Genomic DNA, 25,788 nt, shown 5'->3' with positions numbered 1-25,788 from the left:
CTCCCTCTGAGGTTCCAGACTCATGCCTGGCCCTGCAGAGATTTCTGGTTCCTGCCTATATCCTTTTGGAGGTTCCAGATTCATGCCCAGACTGGCAGAGATTTTTGCTAAGGTCTAGTTCATGGGAGGTCCTAGATTCACATCAACTCACTTGAAGGTCCCAGAATCATGACTGGACCCACAGCAGTCTCTGGTTCTGGCTCAGTCTCTCCATAGTTATTCCCCTGTACCTGTTCTGGTGCAGATTGCTAACTCTGGATCAGGTTGCTGGCTCAGTCCAGAATACATTTTAAATCCAGTAAAATTACTAAAGCAAAATCTATAAATAATTGCTTAAATTAGAAATGTATTAAATGATGGATAAGATTTCATAAATCTAGGTATCTGTAATGCTTATCATAATATCTATCACAGATACATCTGGTAACTTATTGTGAAAAGGTCCCTTAATTTCTTGTTGTAAATTATAGATCATCTTACAAGAATTATGGTGACTCAACAAATGCATTTTAACGTTTTCTTGATCATACTTGCTTTCATAATATCATGAAGATGTAATTCAATAGGTAAAAAATACTAATCACATTTTAATTTAATTTGCTGTCCCAATGTCTCTCACTGATCTCCCAGTAAGATTACAGTTTATCCCAAATTAACTTTTTCTTTTACTACCACAATATCTATTCTATTCTGCTGAGCCCAAATTTCTGAAGAATGCTTATGGCAGTTTTTATAAAATCAGTCATCTAAATTTCCTTATAAAAGGCCAATCCAGCTGTCTCCGTCTTAACATTCCAAGCAATCATTCCAGTTCCTCCTATTAATATTCTTTCAGTGAGTTCCTGGACTAGAATCATCATAGGTGATTTTTATAATGGTCTCAACACCTTCAGTGGAATCCAATCTTACTCTAAGATTTTAAAGTTACATCTAATGTTATACTAGAATTAATACAAGAATAAAGAGTATAGCATTCACAAGTGATACTATAGTTATTAGGATGACATTGTATAGGCCCTTTCAATAATATTTGGTGGTACAAATGCTACAAAATTATTACATCAATTTAATCTAAAGGACAAAATAAATTTACAATAATTAACATTTAACCTCCTTTCCGTGCTTTGGGAAAGGGTAAGACACTTGCTAATTTACCAAATTCCTCTTATGTAAATTTCCAAATTGCAAGATAGGACATGAAATCCAAATCTGTAACATGGAATAGATTCATCAACATTAGAACTAATTCTCTAAGTTCTATACAAATAATATTTTTGCCATATGAATTCTGAGTGAGAAAATTTTCCTGAGGGAAGTTATAAGGGCACCATTGACTTCTACTTAGGAGATATTAAAAAGACAAGAGTTCTCATTTTTACATTGTTGTCAAGGTGTCAGTCAGATTTCTTGTTGGTAAGCCACATCTCACAAAATAGCAGAATTTTGGAAAGTATAACATTTATCTCCTGTCCTCTAAAACCAGATGAGTGAAGCATATAAAATTTATCATGAAAATTCTAGGTAGTTTAACTATACATAAGTAAATTTGAAAGGTTACACTTAAACAGTGAGTCCCTTGACCTACATAAATAGGAATTCTTTGCACTGCCAAAGTGTAATTTCTAAATTTGTTACCCTCTTCTTTGGGCCATAAAGACCAGTTAGGTAGCCAAGAAGATTCATTGACTTCAACAGGAATACCCATATCTCCCCAGTTTAGTCATTTGTTAATTGAAGGCTTAGGAATATAATGCAAGTAAATGGATTGGTTCCTGTTACCTGTTCAGTTACCACAGAAACCACAGCAAAGAGCAAAGGTGTAGTAGCATTTATAAGTTTCCTAACCAGCTAAATTCTTGTTTCCCCTTTTTCAGACAATTACTTAACCTCTCCCTAAGTAGGAGGATCAGTCATCTGTATCAAGGCTTTCTATAACTCTTTCTTCTTAAAGTTATGATATCCATGTCAACCACCAAGACATCCAAGAGACTTCTCTTGTTCATGTTGATGATTTATTTGTTTCAATGGCATCTACAATTTCCAATATTCTTCAGAAACAGAAACATAACCTCAACACCATTGTGACACATTTCATGGTATCCATTTTGATGTCAAAAGATCCTTGTACTGCACATGCTGAATAAACTCAGCAGTTTTTTCCATGCTCTAGTGCCTTTCAGCAGCTGTTATCCCTGATTCAATACCTATTAAAATTTAAAGTTAATAGAGAATTATATAAGTTATATCTAGGAGTGCTCATATTCTCTTTTTATTTTATAAGCATCCCTTTTAAAATGTGGTAACAATTGCTTGTCTGTACAATTATATGGCATCCTTTTACCAATGTGATTTGCATTATAATGTACAAAAATTATTCCTTCTCACTGAAAATATAATTAAGAGAACTGTGAGGTTGAATTTGTATTGTTATACTCATTATACCATTTACTCTAATAAACGTATAATTATGCAAACCAACTTTTCACAATTTAGAGAAGATGCCCATTGAAATCCAGAGTATGCATCAACAGCATGATGAACATATTTTAATTTTCCAAATTCTGCCAAGTAAAATACAACCATGTGCTAAATGCTATTTCTTTGAATGCCCCTAAGGCTACTTTTTGCAGGCAATACTTACACAAAGAAGAAGTGGGACAATATTTTTATAACTTCTTTAAATTGTTAACAAGTAATGAAAAATTTTCTTTAAACCATTACTCTGAACATGATTTTTAATGAAATTCTGAAGCTTTTAATTCATTTTCTATTAGTAGTTGAGCAATTTTTTGATTTCCTTTCGTTAATAGTCAAGGCAATCCCATATGAGATCAAAATATGAATAATATATAGTATATAGTATGAAATTCCTGTCCAAGATTACCTCTTGCAGTTGTATAAATAATAAAGTTAACCAGAAATAAATCCAGCAATTTTTAGGTATAATACAACACCTTCTACATATTGAGAATAAGTAATCATATTAAGAAGTTCATTAAAATCTTATAAAACCTTTAGAATGGTATGTAAAATTGATTTTTAGAGAGAAGCATAGGGACTTTGGACATATTCATGTTTTCTGTTGTATAATCAGTTATTTCCATTCATTTCCTTCATTATACAATATAAGCATACCAGAAATAGGTACTCTTTTCACTGCATAGGAAAGAATCCATTTAGTTCTTTTTATTAATTGAAATTGTTTATTTGGGGGATTTATTTCATTATTATTCATCTAGAAGTCACTGGTTTATAATAAATCCTTGATATTTTAAACTACCTCTTTGCTTAATTATTGCAACTGTCACTATCAGAAGAAAACTGTACATTCCAGTGATTATTTTGTAACAAGGAATTTGTGTGGATAATGTTAAATGTTTATGTACTGGTAAATTTAAAACAGCACTTCCTGGAGTAGCATACATTAAATATCTAATTTGTAATTTGGTTCCTGTTATTGCTTTTCTGATGAGCTATTCTATTGCTGACAGAGTATTATTGACTTGTATTGTTTATTCTAGGGACCCAAACTAAGTCTACATCAGGTTCTGGACAGTAAGTTTGCCTTGCACATCTCTGATAGATTTATATCCATTAGAACAATGTCTAAATTTTTTGTGCCTCCTACAAATTCCAAGGGTTGAGGCCTTTTTTGTTGATTATGCTCAGGAGAAGCATTTCTTTTTGAAATTTTTCAAATGCCAAAGACTCAAATAAACCCTTCCTAATATCTGAATTATCTGTTGCTCTACACACTGCTGAACTTAATCTTTGTAAAAAAAAAATTCAGTGTTAGCTTAAGGAAATAGTCAACATTCTTAGCCATTAGGAAAATGCAAATTAAGTCGAAACAACTCTGAGATACCATTTTACACCAGTAAGAATGGCTAAGATCAAAAACACCAATAACAGCTTATGCTGGAGAAGGTTTGTAGTATGTGGAAAACTCATTCATTGCTGGTAGCAATGCAAACTTATACAAGCACTTTGGAAATTCGTATAGTGGTTTCTCAGAAAATTGGGAATCAACCAATCTCAGGATCCAGAAATATACCTAAAAGATGCTCAATCATACTACAAAGACATTTGTTCAACTGTGTTCATAGCAGCATTATTTGTAATAGCCAGAACCTGGAAACAACCTAAATGCCCCTCAACCAAAGAATGGATAAAGAAAATATGGCAATTTACTCATTAGAGTATTACTCAGTGGGGAAAAAAAAAAAAACAAAAACAATGACATCTTGAAATTTACATGTAAATGGATGGAACACCATCCTGAGTGACACAACCCAGGCACAAAAAGATGAACATGTTATGTAATCACTCATAAGTGGAAGTTAGCTATCAAAAAAAAGAATATTGAGCTTATTATGCAGGATCCAACAGAAGCTAAGTAACAAGGTGAACCCTAAAAAAAAACATATGTAGATCCACCAAAAAAGACAAAATAGACAATATTACCTGACAGAAATGAGAGCATGGGGTGGGGGAGAAGGGAGGGTGGAAGGGGAAGAGAAGGGGAAAGGGGAGGAGAGAGGAGAACTTGAGAGAATGGTATAGTAGAGATGGAGGAAGGACAGCGATGAGAGCAAGGTAAGAGATATCTTGATTAAAGAAATTATTATGTGGCTAGCAAGAAACCTGTCTCTAGAGAAATTTCCAGGAATCCACGAGGATGATCCCAATTAAGATCCTAAGCAATAGAGGAGAAGGTGCCCAATTTGGCCTTGCCCTGTAGACAGATTGATGAATATCTTAAATGTCACCATAGAACCTGCATTCAGCAGCTGATGGAAAAAGAGGTAGAGACCCTCATGGGAGCACTGGACTGAGCTCCCAATGTCCAGTTGAAGAGTGTGGGGAGTAAGATTATGAGGAAAGAGGTCAAGACCATGATGGATACACCCACTGAAACAGTCTACCTGACCTTATGGGAGCTTACCAACTCAAGTCAGATAGGGAAGAAACAAGCATAGGTCCAAACTAGTCCCTCTGAATGTGGTTGACAGCTGCATGCCTGGGGAAGAATGAGGGGCCACAGGCAGTGGCACCGGAATTTATCACTACTGCTTGTACTGGCTTTTGGGGAACCTATTCTCTTTGAATGTATACTTTACTCAGCCTAGCTAGAGTAGGGAGGCCCTTGGACCTTCCCCAAAGCGATGTGTCTTACCCTTTCTGAAGAGTGGATGGAGGTGGGGTGGGGGTATAAATGGAGGAAATGGGAGGAGGAAAGGGAGTGGGAACTCAGATTGGTATATATAATGAAAAAAATAGTTTGTTTTCTTTTAAAATATAAACATAAAATAATAAAAAGAAAACTCTAAAAAAGAAAATTCAGTGTCAGAGTCCCCTAACTTAGTGAAAATTTTCTAAGTGTGATAATTCTCTTAAACTTTATTCCAGAGCCTTAATGTTGTTGAATGTCATTACAAGATAGTAGCATCATCAAACTGTACCTATCTTTGTAAATCAGCATATTTACCTAGAAATTAGTCCTTCAGTATATTCTCTCATCTAGCATTATTGTGCTGTTCCACTGCTGTCATGTCTCTCTACCAGGTGAACCACTCTAATTGAGAACCAACTTCCATTTGTGTGGGATAATTATATTCTAAGAATCCCAAATATTTAAAACATGTCTTATATAAATTGAATGCATTCTATATACCACCAATTCTTCTTAAATCATTTTAAATCTGTCATGTATGTACATCTGCAAACTGGAGAATATTGGTTATTTTAGGGCATTCTTGTATAGCGATTGGAAACACCCATCCTCATGATTTTAGGCAACTATTCCTCTCTTTCTTAATAAAATAGTATTATAGTTCTTTTATTAAAAGCTTTTAATTTTTCAAGTTTTTACTGAGGAAAATAATTTTTGGTTTTATTTCCTTCCCTCTTTTCTATCAGGAATACACTTTTTTCTTTTCTTATTTTTTGCCTTGAGAGTTCTTTTAATATTTGTTTATAATTCCTGCAATGTGCAGGTAAAGACTCAGTCTTTCTCCCTTCTAAGTCTGTTTCTTCTAAAGAAGAAGGAGATTCATCTCCAGTGTTTGATGTTTTTTCACTTCTTTTGCCTCTGAAACAACATCCCTATCTTCATGTGAGAAAACATTCTCCTCCGCTGACTGACAATTTCTAGCGAGAATGCTATCCTTTTTAATTTTTTGTTCCATATCTTAGTGGACTCTCTGTGACTACTCATTTTGCAATGGGATCCAGAGAATTAGAGAACAAATTACACAAATATCAGTTCTTTACTAGTTTAGGTTTCCATCACTGATGAATTCTCCTTAAAGCTTTCAACTCCTGCTTCCATACTATCAGATTTAATTGAATATGAGGTGTTGCCTGAAACCAATAATAATACCATTTAACTTATATCAAAAGCTGTGTAGGCTATTTCTTTTTCACTTTCACTCCATTTCCTTTTAAGAACACTTTAGCAATTGCACATATTCCTCATCCTGAGATGGCAAATTCCCTAGGTCTCTGCCCAAATCTAGAGTCTCACCTATAATTGTGTATCCAGTTCTGTAGTATACATTCAGTCCCTAAGTATCCAGGCATCTCTCTTCTCTGAGCCTCATGATGTTGGGTGCCAAATGTCATTTGTTGTTGTTGTTGCATAGGACATTCAGAAGGGGAGCATCTCCAGATCATAAGTTTAGGCTTACTGTCATTAAGGACGAAGAGTTTCTGTGAGCTGCATCTTGAGGAACTGTGCAAATGCTTATTTTTGATTATTATATAAAGCTGTTTCTTTTTTTAAAGGTAAAACAATTCTCATATTAAATTTTTGATCTATTCTATATGTTCCCTGAAGGAAATCATAAACAGACACACAAATTTATTCTTTATTGTGTATTGATTGCAGTACCGAATATTCATGATGCTCCAGATGTGCAGGATAGGCCTGTGACAAAAGTCATGCAATAGATGGGAAACTTTCTCAAAGAAAAAAGAAAAAAAAACCAAAACAAAAAAAAAAAAACCCTCTAGTTGTTTGATTTGAAGGCAAGCACTGTTTCCTACAATAATTTTTTTAAGGTCTATATACCTCTAACAAACAACTACTATATTCTAATGTTACTCTATTATTATATAATTCTACATACAGTAAAAAAAAATCACTACTATTTCATTCTGATATTTATACTAGATTCCAACCCCAGTACTATTTTTCTCCATCCCCCACACCTGATTCCCTCCTGTTCCCACCATCATCTCCCTCAGTCCATCAAGAAAATCTGTTCTATTTCCCCTTCCCAGCGAGATTCTTGTGTCCCCTCTTGAGGCCTCCTTGTTTCTTAGGCTCTCTGAGTCTGTGGATTATAGCACGACTATCATTTTCTTTGCAACTAATACCCATTTATAAGTGAGTACATGCCATGTTTGTCTTTCTGGGTTGGATTGTCTCATCAGGATGTTTTTTTTTCTAGTTCCATCCATTTGCCTGAAAATGACTTTTTAAAAATATAGGTGTAATATTCCATTATGTAAATGTACATCTTATTTATCCACTCTTCAATTGCGGGTCACCTAGGTTGGTTCAAGTTTCCGGCTATAAAATGAGTAAAGCTGATGGGAACATATTTAAGCAAACGTCTTTAAGGTCTATGGTATGTCATTTGGGTATAGGAGTGGTATAGTGGGACCTGAAGTCAATTGAATCCCAACTTATTTTCCGAGAAACTGTCTAATTAAGTCCCAAAGTGGCTGTACAAGTTTACAATTCCTACCAGAAATGGAGAAGCATTGCCTTTTGTCTGTCATGATCAAGTAAGCTTTATCACATAGATTCAGGGAAGGGTGAACATATGAAAATATGTTAATGTAATCCACCATATAAACAAACTGAAAGCAAAAAACACATGATTATCTCACTGGATACTGAAAGAGTCTTTAACAAATCCAACACTCCATTCAAGATAAAAGTCTTAGAAAAATTAGGGCTTCAAGGGACATACTTAAACATAGCAAAGGCAATTGACAGCAAACCTTTAGCCAATGTCAACCTCAATGGAGAGAAACTCAAAGCAAATCCACAAAAATCATGACCAAGACAAGGCTGTCCACTCTTTCCATATCTTTTCAATATAGCAGTGGAATTTTAGCTAGAGCAATAAAACAATGAAAGGAGATAAAGAAGATACAAATTGGAAAGGAAGAAGTCAACATATTGCTATTTGTAGATGATATGATAGTGTGCATAGGCAACCCAAAAAAATTCCAACAGGGAATTCCTACAGCTGATAAAAACCCTTTTATTTCAGTTAATCTTTATATTTTTAATTTATGCTTTTTCAGCATGAGATGATTATTTCCTGCTACCTACTTTTTTGAATGTAAATTATTATTTTTCCCAGGCATTTCAGATGTGCTATTAAGTTGTTAGTATGAGATCACTCTAGTTTTTTGGTGGGCAATTTATCATATGAACTTGTCTCTTAGAACTGCGTTCATTGTTCCCCATAGTTTTGGATGTGTTACGTTTTCATTGTCATTTAATTCTATAGAGTTATCAGTTTATTTTACTTTTTTCCTCACCCACTTCTCAGTAAATAATGAGTTGTTCAGTTTCCATGAGTTTTATTTTATTTCAGTTATTGATATTCACCTTAACTCCATAGTGGTCAGACAGGGTTCAGGGTATTATATTAATTGTCTTGCATCTGTTGAGACTTTAAGTTATGAGTATGTGGTCAATTTTAGAGTAAGTTATGTGAGATACAGAGAAGAAGGTATATTCTTTTGTATGAGAATATAAGGTTCTGTAAATATCTGCTTGATGTATTTGATTAAAGATGTCATTTAGTGTCACCATTTCTCTTTTATAGTTTTTCTTTGGATAATCTTCCAATTGGCAAGAGTAGGATCTTAAAGTCACAAGTATCATTGTGTGAGTGTCAATATATGATATTAGTTATGGTGTTGTTTCTGTTTTGAACTTGGTTGAATTGTGGTTTGTGTAAAAATATTTAGAATGGTAATTACTTCATTGTGGTTTTTCCCTTGATGAATATATGGTCTCCTTATGTATTATTTTTTATTAGTTTTGGTTTGAAATGTATTTGTCACATTTTAAATTGGCTATACCAACTTGATTCTTTGTCCCTTTTCTTGGAATATCATCATTTTACCCTAAGGTGGACTTCTTTCTTTGATGATAAGTATATTTCTTGGATGCAGAATAAAGATGAAACCTGTTTTCTAATCTAATCTGATAGTCTGTGTCTTTCTTTTGGAAAACTAAGAATTTATATTGAGAATTATCAATAACCAGTGTTTGTTAATTCCCATTACTGTGTGTTGTGGTGTGGGGACTCCTCCTCTCCCCACTTAATTTTAAAGTAATGGTCTGAGACTATTTCTCCTTTTTGTTTTATTGGGCATTTTTATCTACTTCACATTGAAATTTTCATTCTAGGCCCTTCTGTATAACTGTATTTGTAGATAAACATTGCTTAAATTGGTTTTATTGTTGTGTGTTTTTTTTCAAATTTTGTGACTGAAAATTGTGTTGGTTATAGTAGTCTGGGTTGGCATCTCTAGTTTCCTACAGCTTGTAGAAAATCTTTCTAGCTTCTTTTGGTTTTAAGGTTTCCATTGTGATGTCATTGGTATTCTAATGAATTTGGTTTTACACAATATGTTTTTACATTGCAGCTTTTAATGTTCTTTCTTTGATCTATAAATTCAGTGTTTTGATTATTATGATTCCTGGAAAATTTCTAACCTCATCCAGTCTGTTTTCTGTCTGTATACTTCTTGTACCTTGATAGAAACATCCTTCTTTAGGTTAGGAAATATTTCTCCTGTGATAATGTTAAAATATTTTTCCATGCCTTTATTTCTATTTTTATATGTTTGGTTTTTTCATATTGTTCCATATTTCCTGGATGTTTTGTGGCTAGTGTTTTATACTGAGACTTCTGTATCTTCTGTCTTATCTTTAATGTCTGAGATTGTCTATTATATTTCATGTACTGGGCTGTGAAACTTACCTCTGAGGTTTTTGTTTGATTTTTTAAATTTACCAGAACTGTTGTACTGTAGAATTGATTCCCTTTAGTTATTCTGCTTCTATTTTTATTTCTTTAATTGTTCTCATCATTCCATTCCACTGGCCATGTTTTCACAGATTTAATTAATAAGTTTATGCATACCCTTTCTGTGGTCTTAGAGCATATGCCTAGTAGATATTTTGAAGTCTTTTTCTTAATCTTTAGCTATATTGAATTTATCTGGGCCTACTCTAGTATTGTTTTTGGGTTCTGGGGAAGGAATAATTTCTTTGCTGTTAATGGCTGTGTTTTTCTGATGGCATCTCATACTCTGGATTTCCAGATGGTTAAAATTGTGTTTATATCTGTTATTGTGTTTTTAAAGAATAGGAGTTTCTACCCTTCATTTTACCTTTGCTGTCCTTTCTGGATCTTAGGAATTTTGGCGGCTGTGGATTGCTTCTGAACCTTGGCTGACATGTTCCCTAGTGTTCCTGGCTGAAATGTGTTCCTAGGTATTTATAGATGGACAGAGGAGTGGGGATGCCATAGAAGCTACAAGGTGAAAATGTTCACAGGAAACTGGACAGTGGTGGTGCATGCCTTTAATCCCAGTACTCAGGAAGTAGAGGCAGGGAGATCACTGTGAGTTAAAGGCTAGGCAATTATAACTAAACCATTATTAATGAACTTGTGTGTGAAAACCAGCTAACTGCTCTACTGGAATATCTGTCCAGTCATAGATGGGATGGATTTTTTTTTCCTTTAAGAATCACCAACCTCTTTGCATTGAATCAGAAAGCCCTCATTTCTTGTCAGGTAAAGGCCACTCATTTTAGTTCAAAGTTTGCCTCACTTGATAACAGATCAGTGTATGGTGTAGAAGGAGGAATAGAAGAAAGTGGTGATGCTCCATCCATCACAGGGTGTTGGGAGCAGTGAGACCCCAGATTCTGAATTTCTTGTAATCCCCTGATCTGTGTGCCTACAGCTGTACTGAGCATGAGACCTTCAGGAGTTCCTGAGGGCAGAGTGATTTCTGGTGGGTTTGGCTGGGGCGTGGCTATCTCTATATAATCTGTCCCTGAACACAATAAAGGGGGCATTCTTGGGGAATTCAAGGATGACCCATGTCGCTGTGTCTCTGTATGTGTTTGTGTATTTTAACCTCCTGACCGGTAACTGGGAAATAGCGCACAGAGCGCAGACATGGGGGCGAGGTGCGCGGCAATTGGAGGTCTCCACCAAGGTATCGGCAATTGGAGGTTCCCACCAAGATACTGGCAACTGGAGGTCCCCACCAAGATATATATTAACAATTGGAGGTCTCCACCGAGATTTCGGCAACAGGGCTTCTTACCATTTTCTTTCATGGCTACTTCCCACTTGCTAATTTTACTTGATCTGTGTCTGTGGGGGGGGGTGTGGGTGGGCGGGGGGGTGGGTGTATGCATGCACGTGTGTGTGCGCATATATATATATATATATATGTACATAAAATGTTTAATGATAATAAATCATAACATTGTTCAAATTTATTGGAAATACATATGTAAGTTTCTATGGCTGACTGGTTCCAATTAGTGTATTCATCCATTGAGAAGACTTATTCTATCTTTCTTACCAATTGTTAATTGCTCATAGTTCTTCACCGATGTATGGGGCTCGATAATATCACCCTCTGAGTTGGGATATCAATTATGGTAGGAGTCATCCCGAATTTTATGAAACTTTAGTCATCATCAATCAGCAATATTAAAATATCAAACATTCTAACACTAATTAATTTAACATTAATGCAGTTAAATTATATACCTATTTGGCACATATGTGCCTAGAAATATGGTAGGAAAGCACAAGAATATTCACTTGGCAAAATTGAAATTATTTATTGGAAGAAACTGTGTGTGTGTGTGTGTAGTGAAATTTATAGCATCCAAATTTCTCAAATATGAGCAGAAGTATTATGGGTAGCATCTGTTAATCTCTGCAGTTAGACAACAATACTTTTTGTAATGTGCACATGATATGACTTCTTATTTATAGCTTTAGTGAGGTGCGCACTGAAAGAAAGACTTCAAGTTTGCTGCAAGTTTGATTATGAATTAATATTTGGTATTACACAATAAAAAGATATTATTGTTGCCAATTTCTCATGTTTATCCACTTTAAGCTAAATGACCCCAAATATGAAGGTGAACCAATATTTAAGACACTGAGCTTTAGAAACATTGTACTGACTGAAATTGAGCTTACAGACAACAGTACATTAACATCGCTGTAAATCTATATCATATTTGTTGACTTGGGTTACTTTATAATAAGATTTGTTATTGGGAATGAACAAAATTGTGTCTTTCTTAGTTGTCTCATGAGACATTTTGTTCAGCAGTATTTACCTAAAAAGAGTAAATATGTCTAAATTCTTATCTTTAGGAAGCACTGAAGGAAACAAAGCACTACTTTATATTCAATAGGTTCACTAAATACATGAAGACATGTGTTAGATATCCAAGCCATCAATAATATTATCTCAGTAAAAGGAAGACAGTATATAATCTCTAGTGACAGGAAGAATTACTTTAAAGAAGATCTAATTTGATTGTCTCCATAATATGGGACATGAAAAGTTCAGATGTTTAATGTGTCATTTTCTAATGTATTTATTTATCTATTTTCCACAGGAGAAATAAGAAGTCCTACCAATACAATTCCAAAATCTTTAATGTCTGGCCTGTCCATTGTTATTGTGATGTACTTGCTGACTAATATATCATACTTGACAGTTCTGACACCCCAAGAAATCATCTCTTCAGGTATGAAGATGTAGAAGTAAATAAGATAGATGCCTCTCTGTTCTCATAGTTAAAGATGGCAAGTTTTATATTATATATATATATATATATATATATATATATATGCTTATGCACAAAATGATATAAAATTGTATGTTTATATTTTGGGCTTTTAAAGGAATTTAAGGAAAATATAATGACCTGAGCTTAAATTATAAGATAAACAATCACATGTTAACAAGTAAATTATAAATACAGAAGGCCATGTACCAACAGAAACTAAAATAAAGGAAAAAGAAAAAAAAGTAGGAAAAGAGAAACAAGAAAATGAAGACAAGACAGCTGAGCAAGCAGAGGAAGAACACAAAGTATAGATACTATGCTCAGATGCTTCATCCTTCAATATACATTTTTATCTTTACAATGAAAGAGGCTGTTCAAAATAGGCACCATATTCTTACTTTGCTAGATGTAAAACCCAGTGCCAAGATTTTCATTAAGCTATTATTTGCATCCATCATAGATTATTCAAAATGTAAGTCACATCCAGCTCTCAGCCACATTTTGAATATTATAACACTGTCCTTCTCTAGGATATTACTAGTTATTTATAAATGTGAGGAGCAATTTTTATGATAGGCTCATATATATGTATGTATATATATATGTATATATGTGTGTACACACACACACACACACACACACACACACACATATATATATATATATATATATATATATATATATATCATAATATCACTAGGAATAAGTGTGGCTCCACCACTACTCATTCATTATTGTCTGGACTTGCTGTCAAAAACATGATTTTTTTGTGGAGATAAATGTTTATTCTGGTTGGAACTAGAACTTCAAAATTCCCATTATCCACATGAAAGATGGGAAAATTTCTATTCCAGGCATAGGCAGCAGCACTGATTTTAAACAGCATGGTAAGCCGGGCGGTGGTGGCGCACACCTTTAATCCCAGCACTCGGGAGGCAGAGGCAGGCGGATCTCTGTGAGTTCGAGGCCAGCCTGGTCTACAAGAGCTAGGTCCAGGACAGGCTCTAAAAAAGCTGCAGAGAAACCCTGTCTTGAAAAACAAACAAACAAAAAAAAAAGTAGACAGCATGGTAAAAAGAAAGGGCATACACAGTCTTTCTTTAGGATATTTTCAGTCTTATATGAATAGTCACAAAATGACATAGTAGTATAAGCAATATTTGGCAATGTCAAAGGGAACATTGTACAGGAGTGTTTCTAAGTATATCTGCAATGTAGGGATATTTTGGGGAGGATATGAGGGAAAAATCACAGCTCACAAACTTCACAATGTATTCTACACAAGAGTAGCTAAGTTTTAGGCCACTTTTGCTGGGAGATATGTATCATGCAGTGCAGGGCTTCACAGCTAGTACTGCAATTTACTGTCTTATTACCTGGCAAAAAGGTTGTGTATTGTTAACACATGAGATAGACATATTAAGAATCACAAGAGCAAGAACTATTATTCCTGCCACTGAGCAGCCTTGCAGCTCTCAAATATGCACATCTAATGCTGGACAAAACCAGCCACAAGGAACAACAGATTTAAGCAGTAAGAGACCCCTTCTCTTATAATGAATTGACAAATTCTATTACATAATGCATGGATACAGGAACAATTACAAAATGCTGTTCTATTGCCTTTCAAGCAAAAAAATACTTTGGATTTTTGAATTTTGATTTAATTTTTCAGATTCTATTGCTATCACATGGATGAACAGAGTTTTCCCTTCGATACAATGGGCTATTTCTTTGGGAATCTCAGCTTCGCTGATGAACACCATTTCTTGTGGAATACTTTCAGCATCAAGAATATTTTATTGTGCAAGTCAGGATGGAAATTTACCTTTCATTTACTCAATGCTTAATGAACATCATTCTCCAGTTGCAGCAGTCTTCATGATTATCATTTTGTCTTCTATTTCAATAATAACTTCAAATTTAATTTACTTAGTGAAATATGTGGGGCTAGGAGCATGGTGTATAAATTTGCTGAATATGATAGGATTGCTTAAAATAAGGTACCAGAAGCCTGCTATGCCAAGACCTTATAAGGTAATTCAATATGCAAATAATGTTGAATATATAGTTTGTTTGTTGTTAAACCTTTCTCAATTAGAAAGTTTAATTAATGTGAGATTCTTCTAACCAGTTACAAAACTCACTTTATAAAGCAATAACTTCCTACCAAGAATTTGTGATATTGGCCAGGCTTCATTTTTTCATTGTGTGAAAAATGAAAACTGATATACTGCAGGGAAAACAGATGGCATCATTATCTTCCAGGGAGTAAACAATAATACTATGGAGAAAATTACAATTTCCATGCTCAAATGAGCTGCCTCACCTCGTAATTTTATGTAGTAGAAGTACCTTCCTCTTTTTTTGCTTATTTCCTTAGTATACATTTTATCTAATTTAAGATTTTAAGGAAAGAGTTATGTTGTAGGGTTTTCATTTAAATTGTCTTGGTAATATGTAAATCACAGTTATATAACATGAATCCAGAGATGTTCCATTATCTTTGCCTTCCTTTTCAATAGCCCTATGAATATTCTAAAGAATTAAGCTGTATAGTGGTTGCTGACATAACAGAAAATGATGAAAACAATTCTGTATTTTTGACAGTGACTATAATAAGCACATTAGCATCATTAATAAATTACACATTCATAAATTTTTCCCTAGGCATTCTGACTTATTCAGTGTCTACTGGACCACAGGAATGTATACTAATACTTTTTATCTTATGATCCTAATATATGGTGAAAACTAACTGTATTTTGAGAAATATCAGGCTATGTCATATTTCAAATTCTTTTTTGAAATTGCTTCTTCTTCAAATGTATCCCAAGTCAGCCAAGTGAATGATACCTTTAATACACTGTGTTTCTCTGTTATATTTCAGACAATCATGTATGTAATTCAGAAAAATTGAGGTCAATATATTTTGAGACTCTTACTATGTTGAGGAAGTGTAAAAATTATATACACTTCAGTAAAAGTTAATGAATAAATTTCACTTTTGAGCACATTCTAGTGAATTTGATTTTCATATAAACTTCATAAGAATCATATCAGATATCATCTTGAAAGGGAAAAATTGGATGAAAAGATCAATTACCTGTGAGATACCTGAACAATGCGTTTCAGATTCCTGTTTATTGATTTTTATTATCTTTCCTGAGCATTAGTTACAGTAAATGGCAAGTAGGTGTATTTCAGAAGTATGAGTGTTCATGCTGAAAACATTATCAATCTAAAAGTGTGAAGTCACTGAAGTGCTGGTTATTTATGTATCACAATGTAAAGACTCAGCAACAACAGATCTTAAATAAATCAATATTCAGACCTATATTTAAGGCAGACTTGGTGTCTGACATTATGAATTGGACACAGAAAACACTCCTATTGAAGAAAACACTGAGTCTTCTGTATAATGGTACATTGTTTAAAACTGAAAAGAAAACAAACCAATTTTTGTTTCAAGGTAAATGACAGCTAAACAAGATTGCTACATCTACAAAAACTATATTATAAAATTAATATGGAAATAAGGACAGTTAAAAACAAGTAGGTAGATGTTATAATACCCATGGCCATCAAATCATTTGTGCAGAATGTACTGAAATGATACTGTATATCAAGAATGAAGAAAGAAATTATCATGAAACCACCACCAAGAATAAACTTCATGAGAGGAGTAGATGATTAATGGAGAAGTAGAAAGGGATACATTGTTACTAACATTCTTTACAAGTAAACGCTCACAAATAGAGGAGAAAGAAGAAAGCACAATAATCTACACATCAGCATCAGGAAATCAATGAAAATTACAGGACTTTTATACCACTCCCAATAATAAAATCAATTTCGAATAAACTCACATCACAATAGAATGACAAAGACTACTGAAGAGATGAGAATTAATAACTAACTGGCAGACATCATTAAGAAACAGGCCTCAGGGGCTGGGACCCGGTGGTGAGTGGCGGGAGATCCTTTGTCTCACTCAGCTTGCTGGTGGCGAGCTGGGCTTTTTGTCTGTGATACCTGCCCAGCAAGGAGCCAATAGTCTGAAACAGAAGACCTAGTGGAGGGGTGAGTGTGTTTCTGAACAGCAGGCTGCAGAAGACCGGGTCACAGAGCACAGATATTCCTCGACCCTTTAATTTTTCTGGTCATTCTGCAGGGGTTTCTCCCTGCGCCTTATGTCCTTCTCTTCCTATCCCATCCCAGCGTCCCTAAGGCACTGCTCCACTCCTTAAGGGCCAAAAAAAACTGCCCTGCTCGGCTGGTATTGGGGCTGGGACCCGGTAGTAAGTGGTGGGATATCCTTTGTTTCACTCAGCTTGCTGGTGGCCAGCTGGGCCTTTTGTCTGTGAGATACCTGCCCAGCAAGGAGCCAATATCCAGTAACAGAAGACCCATCGGAGGTGTACCTGCCCAACAAAGAGCCCTTATCCTGTAACAGAAGATCCATTGGAGGGGTCCCTGGCCAACAAGGGACCATAATCCTGTACCAGAAGAACTATAGGAGAGCATTTGAAGGAAGAGATGGGCAGGCGCCAAGGCAAGAATCCCTCCAACAATCTGAAAATCAACATGAAAACACCAGAACATAGCGATCTTACAACAGAAGGACTGGAAAACCCTAATCTTGAAGAAATGGAAAAAACTGACATTATGAAAGTCATAGAGACCCTTACACTGGATATGAAAAACTCCCTTAAAGAAATGGGTGAGAAGTATAACAAAAGTTAGAAGAAATGAGTAAATCTGTAAATGATACCCTGGAAAACCAAGAAAAAACAATCAAACAGGTAATGGAAACAGGAATTTGAAAACTGAAATGGAGGCAATGGAGAAAACACAAACTGAGGGCCGGCTGAATATGGAAAGTCTAGGTAAACAAAGAGAGACTACAGAAACAAGCATAACCAACAGAATACAAGAGACAGAAGAAAATCTCAGATTCTGAAGATACCATAGGGAAAATAAACTTACTGATCAAAGAAAACAGCAAATCCAACAAATTCTTATCACAAGACATTCAGGAAATCTGGGACACAATAAAAAGACCAAACCTAAGAATAATAGGAGTAGATGAAGGAGAAGAATTACAAATCGAGGCCCAGAAAATATATTCAACAAAATTGTAGAAGAAAACTTTCCCAACCTAAAGAAAGATATTCCTACGAAAGTTCAAGAAGCATACAGAACACTGAATAGACTAGATAAAAAAAAAAAACTTCCCCTCGTCATATAATAATCAAAACAAAAAACATACAGATCAAAGAAAGAATATTAAGAGCTGCAAAGGAAAAAGGTCAAGTAACTTATAAAGGTAAACCTATCAGATTTAACCCGGACTTCTCTATGGAAAACTTGAAAGCCAGAAGGTCCTGGATAGAGGTACTGCATAAACTAAGAGACCATGGATGCAGACTATTATACCCAGCCAAGCTATCATTCACTATCAATGGAGAAAACAAAATATTTCAGGATAAAAACAAATTTAAACAATATGTAACCACAAATCCAGCCTTACAGAAAGTAATAGAAGGAAAATAACAACACAAGGAATCCAACAATGCTAACACTGCCTACAATAACTCAGTCATCTAGTGACCCCTCACCAGCACAACTCAAAGAAAGGTAACACACAAACTCTACTACCAAAAAATGACTGGAGTTAACAACCACTTGTCATTAATCTCACTGAATATGAGTGGACTCAATTCACCTATTAAAAGGCACAGGCTAAAAGATTGGATATGAAAACAGGATCCAACATTCTGCTGCTTACAAGAAACAGACCTCAACCACAAAGACAGACAGACATCTACTCAGAGTAAAGGGTTGGGAAAAGGTTTTTCAAGCAAATGGACCTAAGAAACAAGCAAATGTGGCCACATTAATTTCTAACAAAATTGACTTCAAACTAAAATCAATCAGAAGAGATAGAAATGGACATTTTATGCTCATAACAGGAATAATTCATCAGGAGGAAGACTCAATCATGAATATTTATGCCCCTAATATAAAGGCACCCACTCATGTAAAAGAAACAATTCTAAAACTCAAGGCAGTCATCAAACCACACACACTAATGGTAGGAGACTTAAACACACCGCTCTGACCAATGGACAGGTCAATCAGACAGAACCCTAACAAAGAAATAAGAGAATTAATAGAGGTAATGAAACAAATGAACTTAAGAGACATCTATAGATCATTCCACCCAAATAGGAAAGAATATACCTTCTTCTCTGCTGCTCATGGAACTTTTTTAGAAAATTGACCGTATACTCTATAACAAAGCAAACTTTCACAGATACAAAAAATATTAATAACCACCTGTGTCTTGTCAGATCACCATGGATTAAAGCTAGAGTTCAACAACAATACTACACCCAGAGGGCCTACAAACTCATGGAAACTGAACAGTCAACTACTGAACCACAGCTGGGTCAAGGAAGAAATAAAGAAAGAAATCAAAGTCTTCCTTGAATTTAATGAAAATAAAGACACAACATACTCAAACTTATGGGACACTATGAAAACAGTGCTAAAAGGAAAGTTCATAGCACTAAGTACCCACTTAAAGAAAACGGAGAAAGCACACATTGGAGACTTAACAGCACACCTGAAAACTCTAGAAAAAAAAGAAGCAGACTCATCCAGGAGGAGTAAAAGACTGGAAATAATCAAACTGAGGACAGAAATCAACAAAATAGAAACACAGAAAACAATCCAAAGAATCAATGAAACAAAAAGCTGGTTCTTGGAGAAAATCAACAAGATTGACAAACCCCTAGCCAAACTAATCAAACAGCAGAGAGAGAACACGCATATTAATAAGATTGGAAATGAAAAGGTTGACATAACCACAGACACAGAGGAAATTCAGAGAATTATTAGATCTTACTACAAAAGCCTGTATGCCACAAAATTGGAAAATGTAAAAGAAATGGACAATTTTTAAGATAAGTAACATATACCAAAGTTAAACCAAGACCAGGTGAACAATCTAAATAGTCCTGATAGCCGTGAAGATTTAGAAACTGTTATCAAAAACCTCACTACCAAAAAAAGCCCAGGACCAGATGGTTTCTATCCAGAATTATACCAGAACTTCTATGAAGACATAATACCTATACTCCTTAATGTATTTCACAATATAGAAACAGAAGAGTCATTGCCAAATTCCTTTTATGAAGCCACAGTTACCCTGATACCAAAACCACACAAAGACTCAACGAAGAAAAAGAATTACAGGCCAATCTCACTCATGAACATTGACGCAAAAATTCTCAATAAAATTCTGGCAAACCGAATCCAAGAACACATTAGAAAAATTATCCACTATGATCAAGTAGGCTTCATCCCAGAGATGCAGGGCTGGTTCAACATATGCAAATCAATCAATGTAATCCATCATATAAATAAACTGAAAGAAAAAAACCATATAATCATATAATCATTTCATGAGATGCTGAAAAGGCATTTGACAAAATTCAACACCCCTTTATGATAAAGGTCTTGGAGAGAATAGGGATACAAGGTTCATACCTAAATATAATAAAAGCTATTTATAGCAAGCCAACAGCTAACATCAATTTAAATGTAGAGAAACTCAAACCATTCCACTAAAATCAGGAACATGACAAGGCTGTCCACTCTCTCCATATCTCTTCAATATAGTGCTTGAAGTTCTTGCAATAGCAATAAGACTGCATAAGGAGATCAAGGGGATTCGAATTGGAAAGGAAGAAGTCAAACTTTTGTTATTTGCAGATGATATGATAGTGTACATAAGCTACCCCAAAAACTTTACCAAAGAACTCCTACAGCTGATAAACTCCTTCAGTAACATGGCAGGTTACAAGATCAACTCCAGAAAATCGGTTGCCCTCCTATACACAAAGGATAAAGAAGCAGAGAGGGAAATCAGAGAAGCATCACCTTTCACGATAGCCACAAATAGCATAAAATATCTTGGGGTAACTCTAACCAAGGAAGTGAAAGATCTATTTGACAAGAACTTTAAGTCTTTGAAGAAAGAAATTGATAAGTATACCAGAAAATGGAAGGATCTCCCTTGCTCTTGGATTGGGAGATAGTAAAAATAGTAAAAATGGCAATTCTACCAAAAGCAAAATATAGATTCAATGCAATCCCCAATAAAATCCCATCAAAATTCTTCACAGACCTTGAGAGAACAATAATCAACTTTATATGGAAAACCAAAAAACCCATAATAGCCAAAACAATCTTATATGATAAAGGGACTTCTGGAGGCATTGCCATCCCTGAATTCAAACTCTATTACAGAGCTACAATATTGAAAACAGCTTGGTATTGGCATAAAAACAGAGAGGTTGACCAATGGAATCGAAGACCGGGATATTAACCCACAAACCTATGAACAACTGATTTTCGACAAAGCAGCTAAAAGTATACAATGGAAGAAAGATAGCATCTTCAACAAATGGTGCTGGCATAACTGGATGTCAACCTGTAGAAGAATGAAAATAGATCCATATCTATCACCACGCTGAAAACTCAAGTCCAAATGGTTTTAAGACCTCAATATTAATCTGAACAGACTGAACCTGATAGAAGAGAAAATGGGAAGTACTCTACAACACATGGGCACAGGAGACCACTTCCTATGTACAACCCTAGCAGCACAGGCAGTAAGGGCAACATTGAATAAATGGGACCTCCTGAAACTGAGAAGCTTCTGTAAAGCAAAGGACACTGTCATTAAGACAAAAGGGCTACCTACTGACTGGGAGAAGATCTTCACCAACTCCACAACTGACAAAGGTCTGATCTCCAAAATATATAAAGAACTCGAGAAACTAGACTTTAAAATGCTAATTAACCCAATTAAAAATGGGGCACTGAATTGAACAGAGAATTCTCAACAGAAGAAGTTCAAATGGCCAAAAGACCTTTAAGGTCATGCTCAACCTCCTTAGCAATCAGGGAAATGCAACTCAAAACAACGTTGAGATACCATCTTACACCTGTCAGAATGGCTAAAATAAAAAACACTAATGATAGCCTTTGCTGGAGAAGATTTGGAATAAGGGGTAAACTTATCCACTGCTGGTGGGAATGCAAACTTGTTCAACCACTTTGGAAATCAGTGTGGCAGTTTCTCAGGAAATTCGGTATCAACCTACCCCAGGATCCAGCAATATCACTTCTGGGAATATACCCAAGAGATGCCCTATCATACTGCAAAAGCATTTGTTCAACTATGTTCATAGAAGCATTATTTGTAATAGCCAGAACCTGGAAACAGCCTAGATGTCCTTCAATGGAAGAATGGATACAGAAAGTGTGGAATATATACACATTAGAGTACTACTCAGCGGTAAAAAACAATATCTTGAACTTTGCATGCAAATGGATGGAAACAGAAAACACTATTCTGAGTGAGGTAACCCAGACCCAAAAGGATGAATTTGGTATGTACTCACTCATCAGTAGATTCTAGACATAAATAAAGGTCAGTAAGCCTATAATTCCAGATCCTAGAGAAGCTAAATAAAAAGGTGAACCCAAAGGAAAACATAGTTATCCTCCTGGATATTGGAAGTAGACTAGATTGCCAGGCAAAAATTGGGATCTTGGGGGGGGGGGGGGGGGGGGGCAGTAAGGGGTGATGGGGAGATGTGGATAGAAAAGTGAGGAGGGGAGGATGGGGAGACCCTGAGGGAATGGGATATTTGGGATGGAGGAAGGATGGATAGGGGTGCAGGGAAGAAGATATCTTAATTAAGGAAGCCATTTTAGGGTTAGCAAGAGACTTCACTCTAGAGGGGTTCCCAGGTATCCATGGAGATGTCCACAGCTAGTTCCTTGGGCAGCTGAGGAGAGGGAGCCTGAAATGGCCCTTCCCTATAGCCATACTGATGAATATCTTGCATATCACCATAGAAGCTTCATCTGGCGATGGAGGGAGATAGAGACAGAGACCCACACTGGAGTGCAGGACTGAGCTCCCAAGGCCCAAATGAGGAGCTGAAGGAGGGAGAACATGAGCAAGTAAGTCAGGACCACGAGGAGTGTGCCCACCCACTGAGACTCGGGGGCTGGTCTAATGGCAGCTCACCAAGGCCAGCACGACCTGGACTGAACAAACATGGGATCAAACCGGATTCTCTGAACGTGTCGAACAATGAAGGCTGACTGAGAAGCCAAGAACAGTGGCACTAGGTTTTGATCCTACTGCATGTACTAGCTTTTGGGGAGCCTAGTCTGTTTAGATGCTCACCTTCCTGGACCCAGATGGAGTGGATTGGACCTTGGACTTCCCTCAGGGCAGGGAACCCTGACTGCTCCTTAGACTGGCAAGGGAAGGGAAGGGGAATTAAGGAAGGGGGAGGGAAGGGTAGGTGGGGAGGAGGTGGAAACTTTTAATAATAAAAATAAATAAAAAAGAAACAGGCCTCATGAGCAAAATTGACCACGAACTGATAAACAAAGAAAGGAGGATGATTTTTTTTAAAGAAAAAATAGTAAGTAAAATACTACATACAAATTAGATGAACAATTAACCAGGAATATATATATAAACAGGAAATACCTGCTAAATGATTGGAATTCCCAATTTCATTTTAAAATTGCTAAACACTAATGGACAGAAAATATCAGATAAGTCCTTCTGCAGTGACAGTAAGTGAATTCCACACAGCATTCAAACCAAAAATAAATTAAAAAATTTCAGATAAACTATACTATACATCAAATGGATTTTATGGGTATCTTCAAAATATTCACTGGTTATATATTTCTCTTAAAAGTCCATAAATTTATGTAAAAATCCCTACAATAATGATTTGTCTTTGATCAGATCATGGTAGAAATTACTAGAAAGTATTAGCAAGAGGAACTGTACATTTATGTGGAGTATGGGTGGGACTCCTAAAGCTAAGTGCCGTTTGAGAAAAAACTAATAAAGTAGACACTTCTTGAAATATATACATATGCATAAACAACCTCAATAAAGCTTCCAAATAATAAGGGAGATTGAGCCAAAACCTGATATCTGTCTCCAAATGAAGCTCCCAGGACTAGGTATGGGTTACATCACAAAGAGTTGTTGGCCAAAGGGGTCACATTGAAGCTCCCAAACAATCAAGGCTATTATCAAGTATATTTGTTGCTCTGAACAAACTGAAAAGAAAGCCCTATTGTAGAAAATCCCCATACAACTCATTAAAAACAGAGATGAGCTAATGCCTAATTAGAACCTTCATCCCTGAGTAGTGTTGTTGGTACTGGAAGAAACAGTTTTAAGGAGCTACTGAAATCAACTAACCTTTAAAAGCTGGCACCAATGCTTCTCATACAATTCCATAAACAAAAGGGAAGGAATGCTAATAAATCATTCTACAAAGCCAGCAGTACACTAATATCAAAACTACATAAAAACCCAACAAACAAAAAATACTATAGAATAATTTTTCTGGTGAAAAATTATTAACAAAATACTTCCCATCTGAGTTTAAGAGTGCAGAAGGGGAATCAAACACAACAGGAAACTTTGGCTTAATCAAAGGAATGAAAGGATAATTGAACATATTTAAATCAGTAATTGTAATATTACACACAACTAGACAAGGTCAGAAACCATATTTCTTTGTTAAAATATGTATTTGTACATATGCACATATCAGACATAAGCACAGAAGTGAGATCACAAGAAATGACAATGCCTAAACGGCTGAGACTTATGAGAACAAGACAAGAAAGTCAAACATATATCAGGAAGCATAAGTGGAAACAATTTTGTGAAAGGAAAGAGATAAACAAGAAATAAAATGAAAATTTCATATATATATATATAAACATATATATATGAACATATATACACACTCATTTTACCTATAAACACATCATTATACTATGTCAACTAAAATTTATTATAAAGAAACAAAGAAGAAAAAAGGGAAGAGTTTCGCTGTTTATAACTATATAAGTAGTTTTCCTAATGCAGTAAAAGATCATTGTAATGATTATTAAGTGGAATAATACTGCTGTTTTTGCTTATGGAAAATGGTGTCTATACTGTTTGAAAATAAAGCACTGTCTTTTCTGAATGATGACTCTGTTAATAGAATAGATATTAATGGATACTAGAGGTAAATAAGTAAGTTCGAAGTGACATTTTGTGGTAAAGAATATCTAATTTACTATTTTTACTATTTACTTTTTATTATATTTACTATTTACTATTTACTAATTTACTATAGCTAATGCCAGGACTGCCTACTCTAAAACTTTTGAAGATATGTATGCACTCACTTTCTTTTGGTTCTATAGCATATTTAATGTTATTTTGTCATAAGAACTTGCCATGACATCACAAATCTTAATTTTCTTTCTTCTTTCAGGTATGGCTGCCATTCATATTTGGATCTATGGCTTTATCAGTTGTTCTAATTTTCACACCAATGATTCAGTCTCCTAATATTGAGCATGTCTATCAGGTTGCCTTTATTTTCTGTGGCCTTCTGTGTTACTGGCTTCAAACTCACCTTAAAAAATATAATGTTTGTTTTGACAAAATCACTTGCTATTGGCAATTATTTTTCAATGTCTCACCATCTGAAAACCAAGATAAATTAATTAATTTCTAAAATCTTTACTAAAGGAGAAATATATTTGAGACAATGCATAACATAATTTTTAAGATATGAGTACAATTTTATTGCAACTTTGCTTTTTAGATGTGAACACCATTAAACATATTCTTGCTTATATTATGTCTACCCTAAAAATTTGTTGAACAGTTTCACTTTCACTTCTTAAATGTCATCATGCAGTAAGTAATGAATAGAAATGAGATTAAATTTTCCAAATAAACAATAACTAAAAGAATATGGAAATTTCATTTCTCATTAAGG

The 25,788-nt window shown here is 35.1% G+C and overlaps 1 protein-coding gene across 1 annotated transcript in view; it reads left to right on the top strand.

Moving 5' to 3' along the window:
• Positions 1-25,521, top strand: part of LOC119826105 (solute carrier family 7 member 13-like) — a 60,722-nt gene extending 35,201 nt beyond the window's left edge. Inside the window, exons 2-4 of the mRNA XM_038347121.2 lie at positions 12,704-12,835; positions 14,553-14,914; positions 25,276-25,521. Coding sequence (XP_038203049.2) covers positions 12,704-12,835; positions 14,553-14,914; positions 25,276-25,521 — 740 coding nt within the window. The remainder of the gene's footprint in view (positions 1-12,703; positions 12,836-14,552; positions 14,915-25,275) is intronic.
• Positions 25,522-25,788: the final 267 nt, after the last annotated feature.

This window comes from Arvicola amphibius, chromosome 11, assembly GCF_903992535.2.
Source record: "Arvicola amphibius chromosome 11, mArvAmp1.2, whole genome shotgun sequence".
In the NCBI taxonomy this organism is placed as follows: Eukaryota; Metazoa; Chordata; class Mammalia; order Rodentia; family Cricetidae; genus Arvicola; species Arvicola amphibius.
Note: the sequence above shows the minus strand (reverse complement) of the source record. Positions and strands in the feature narration are given on the sequence as shown.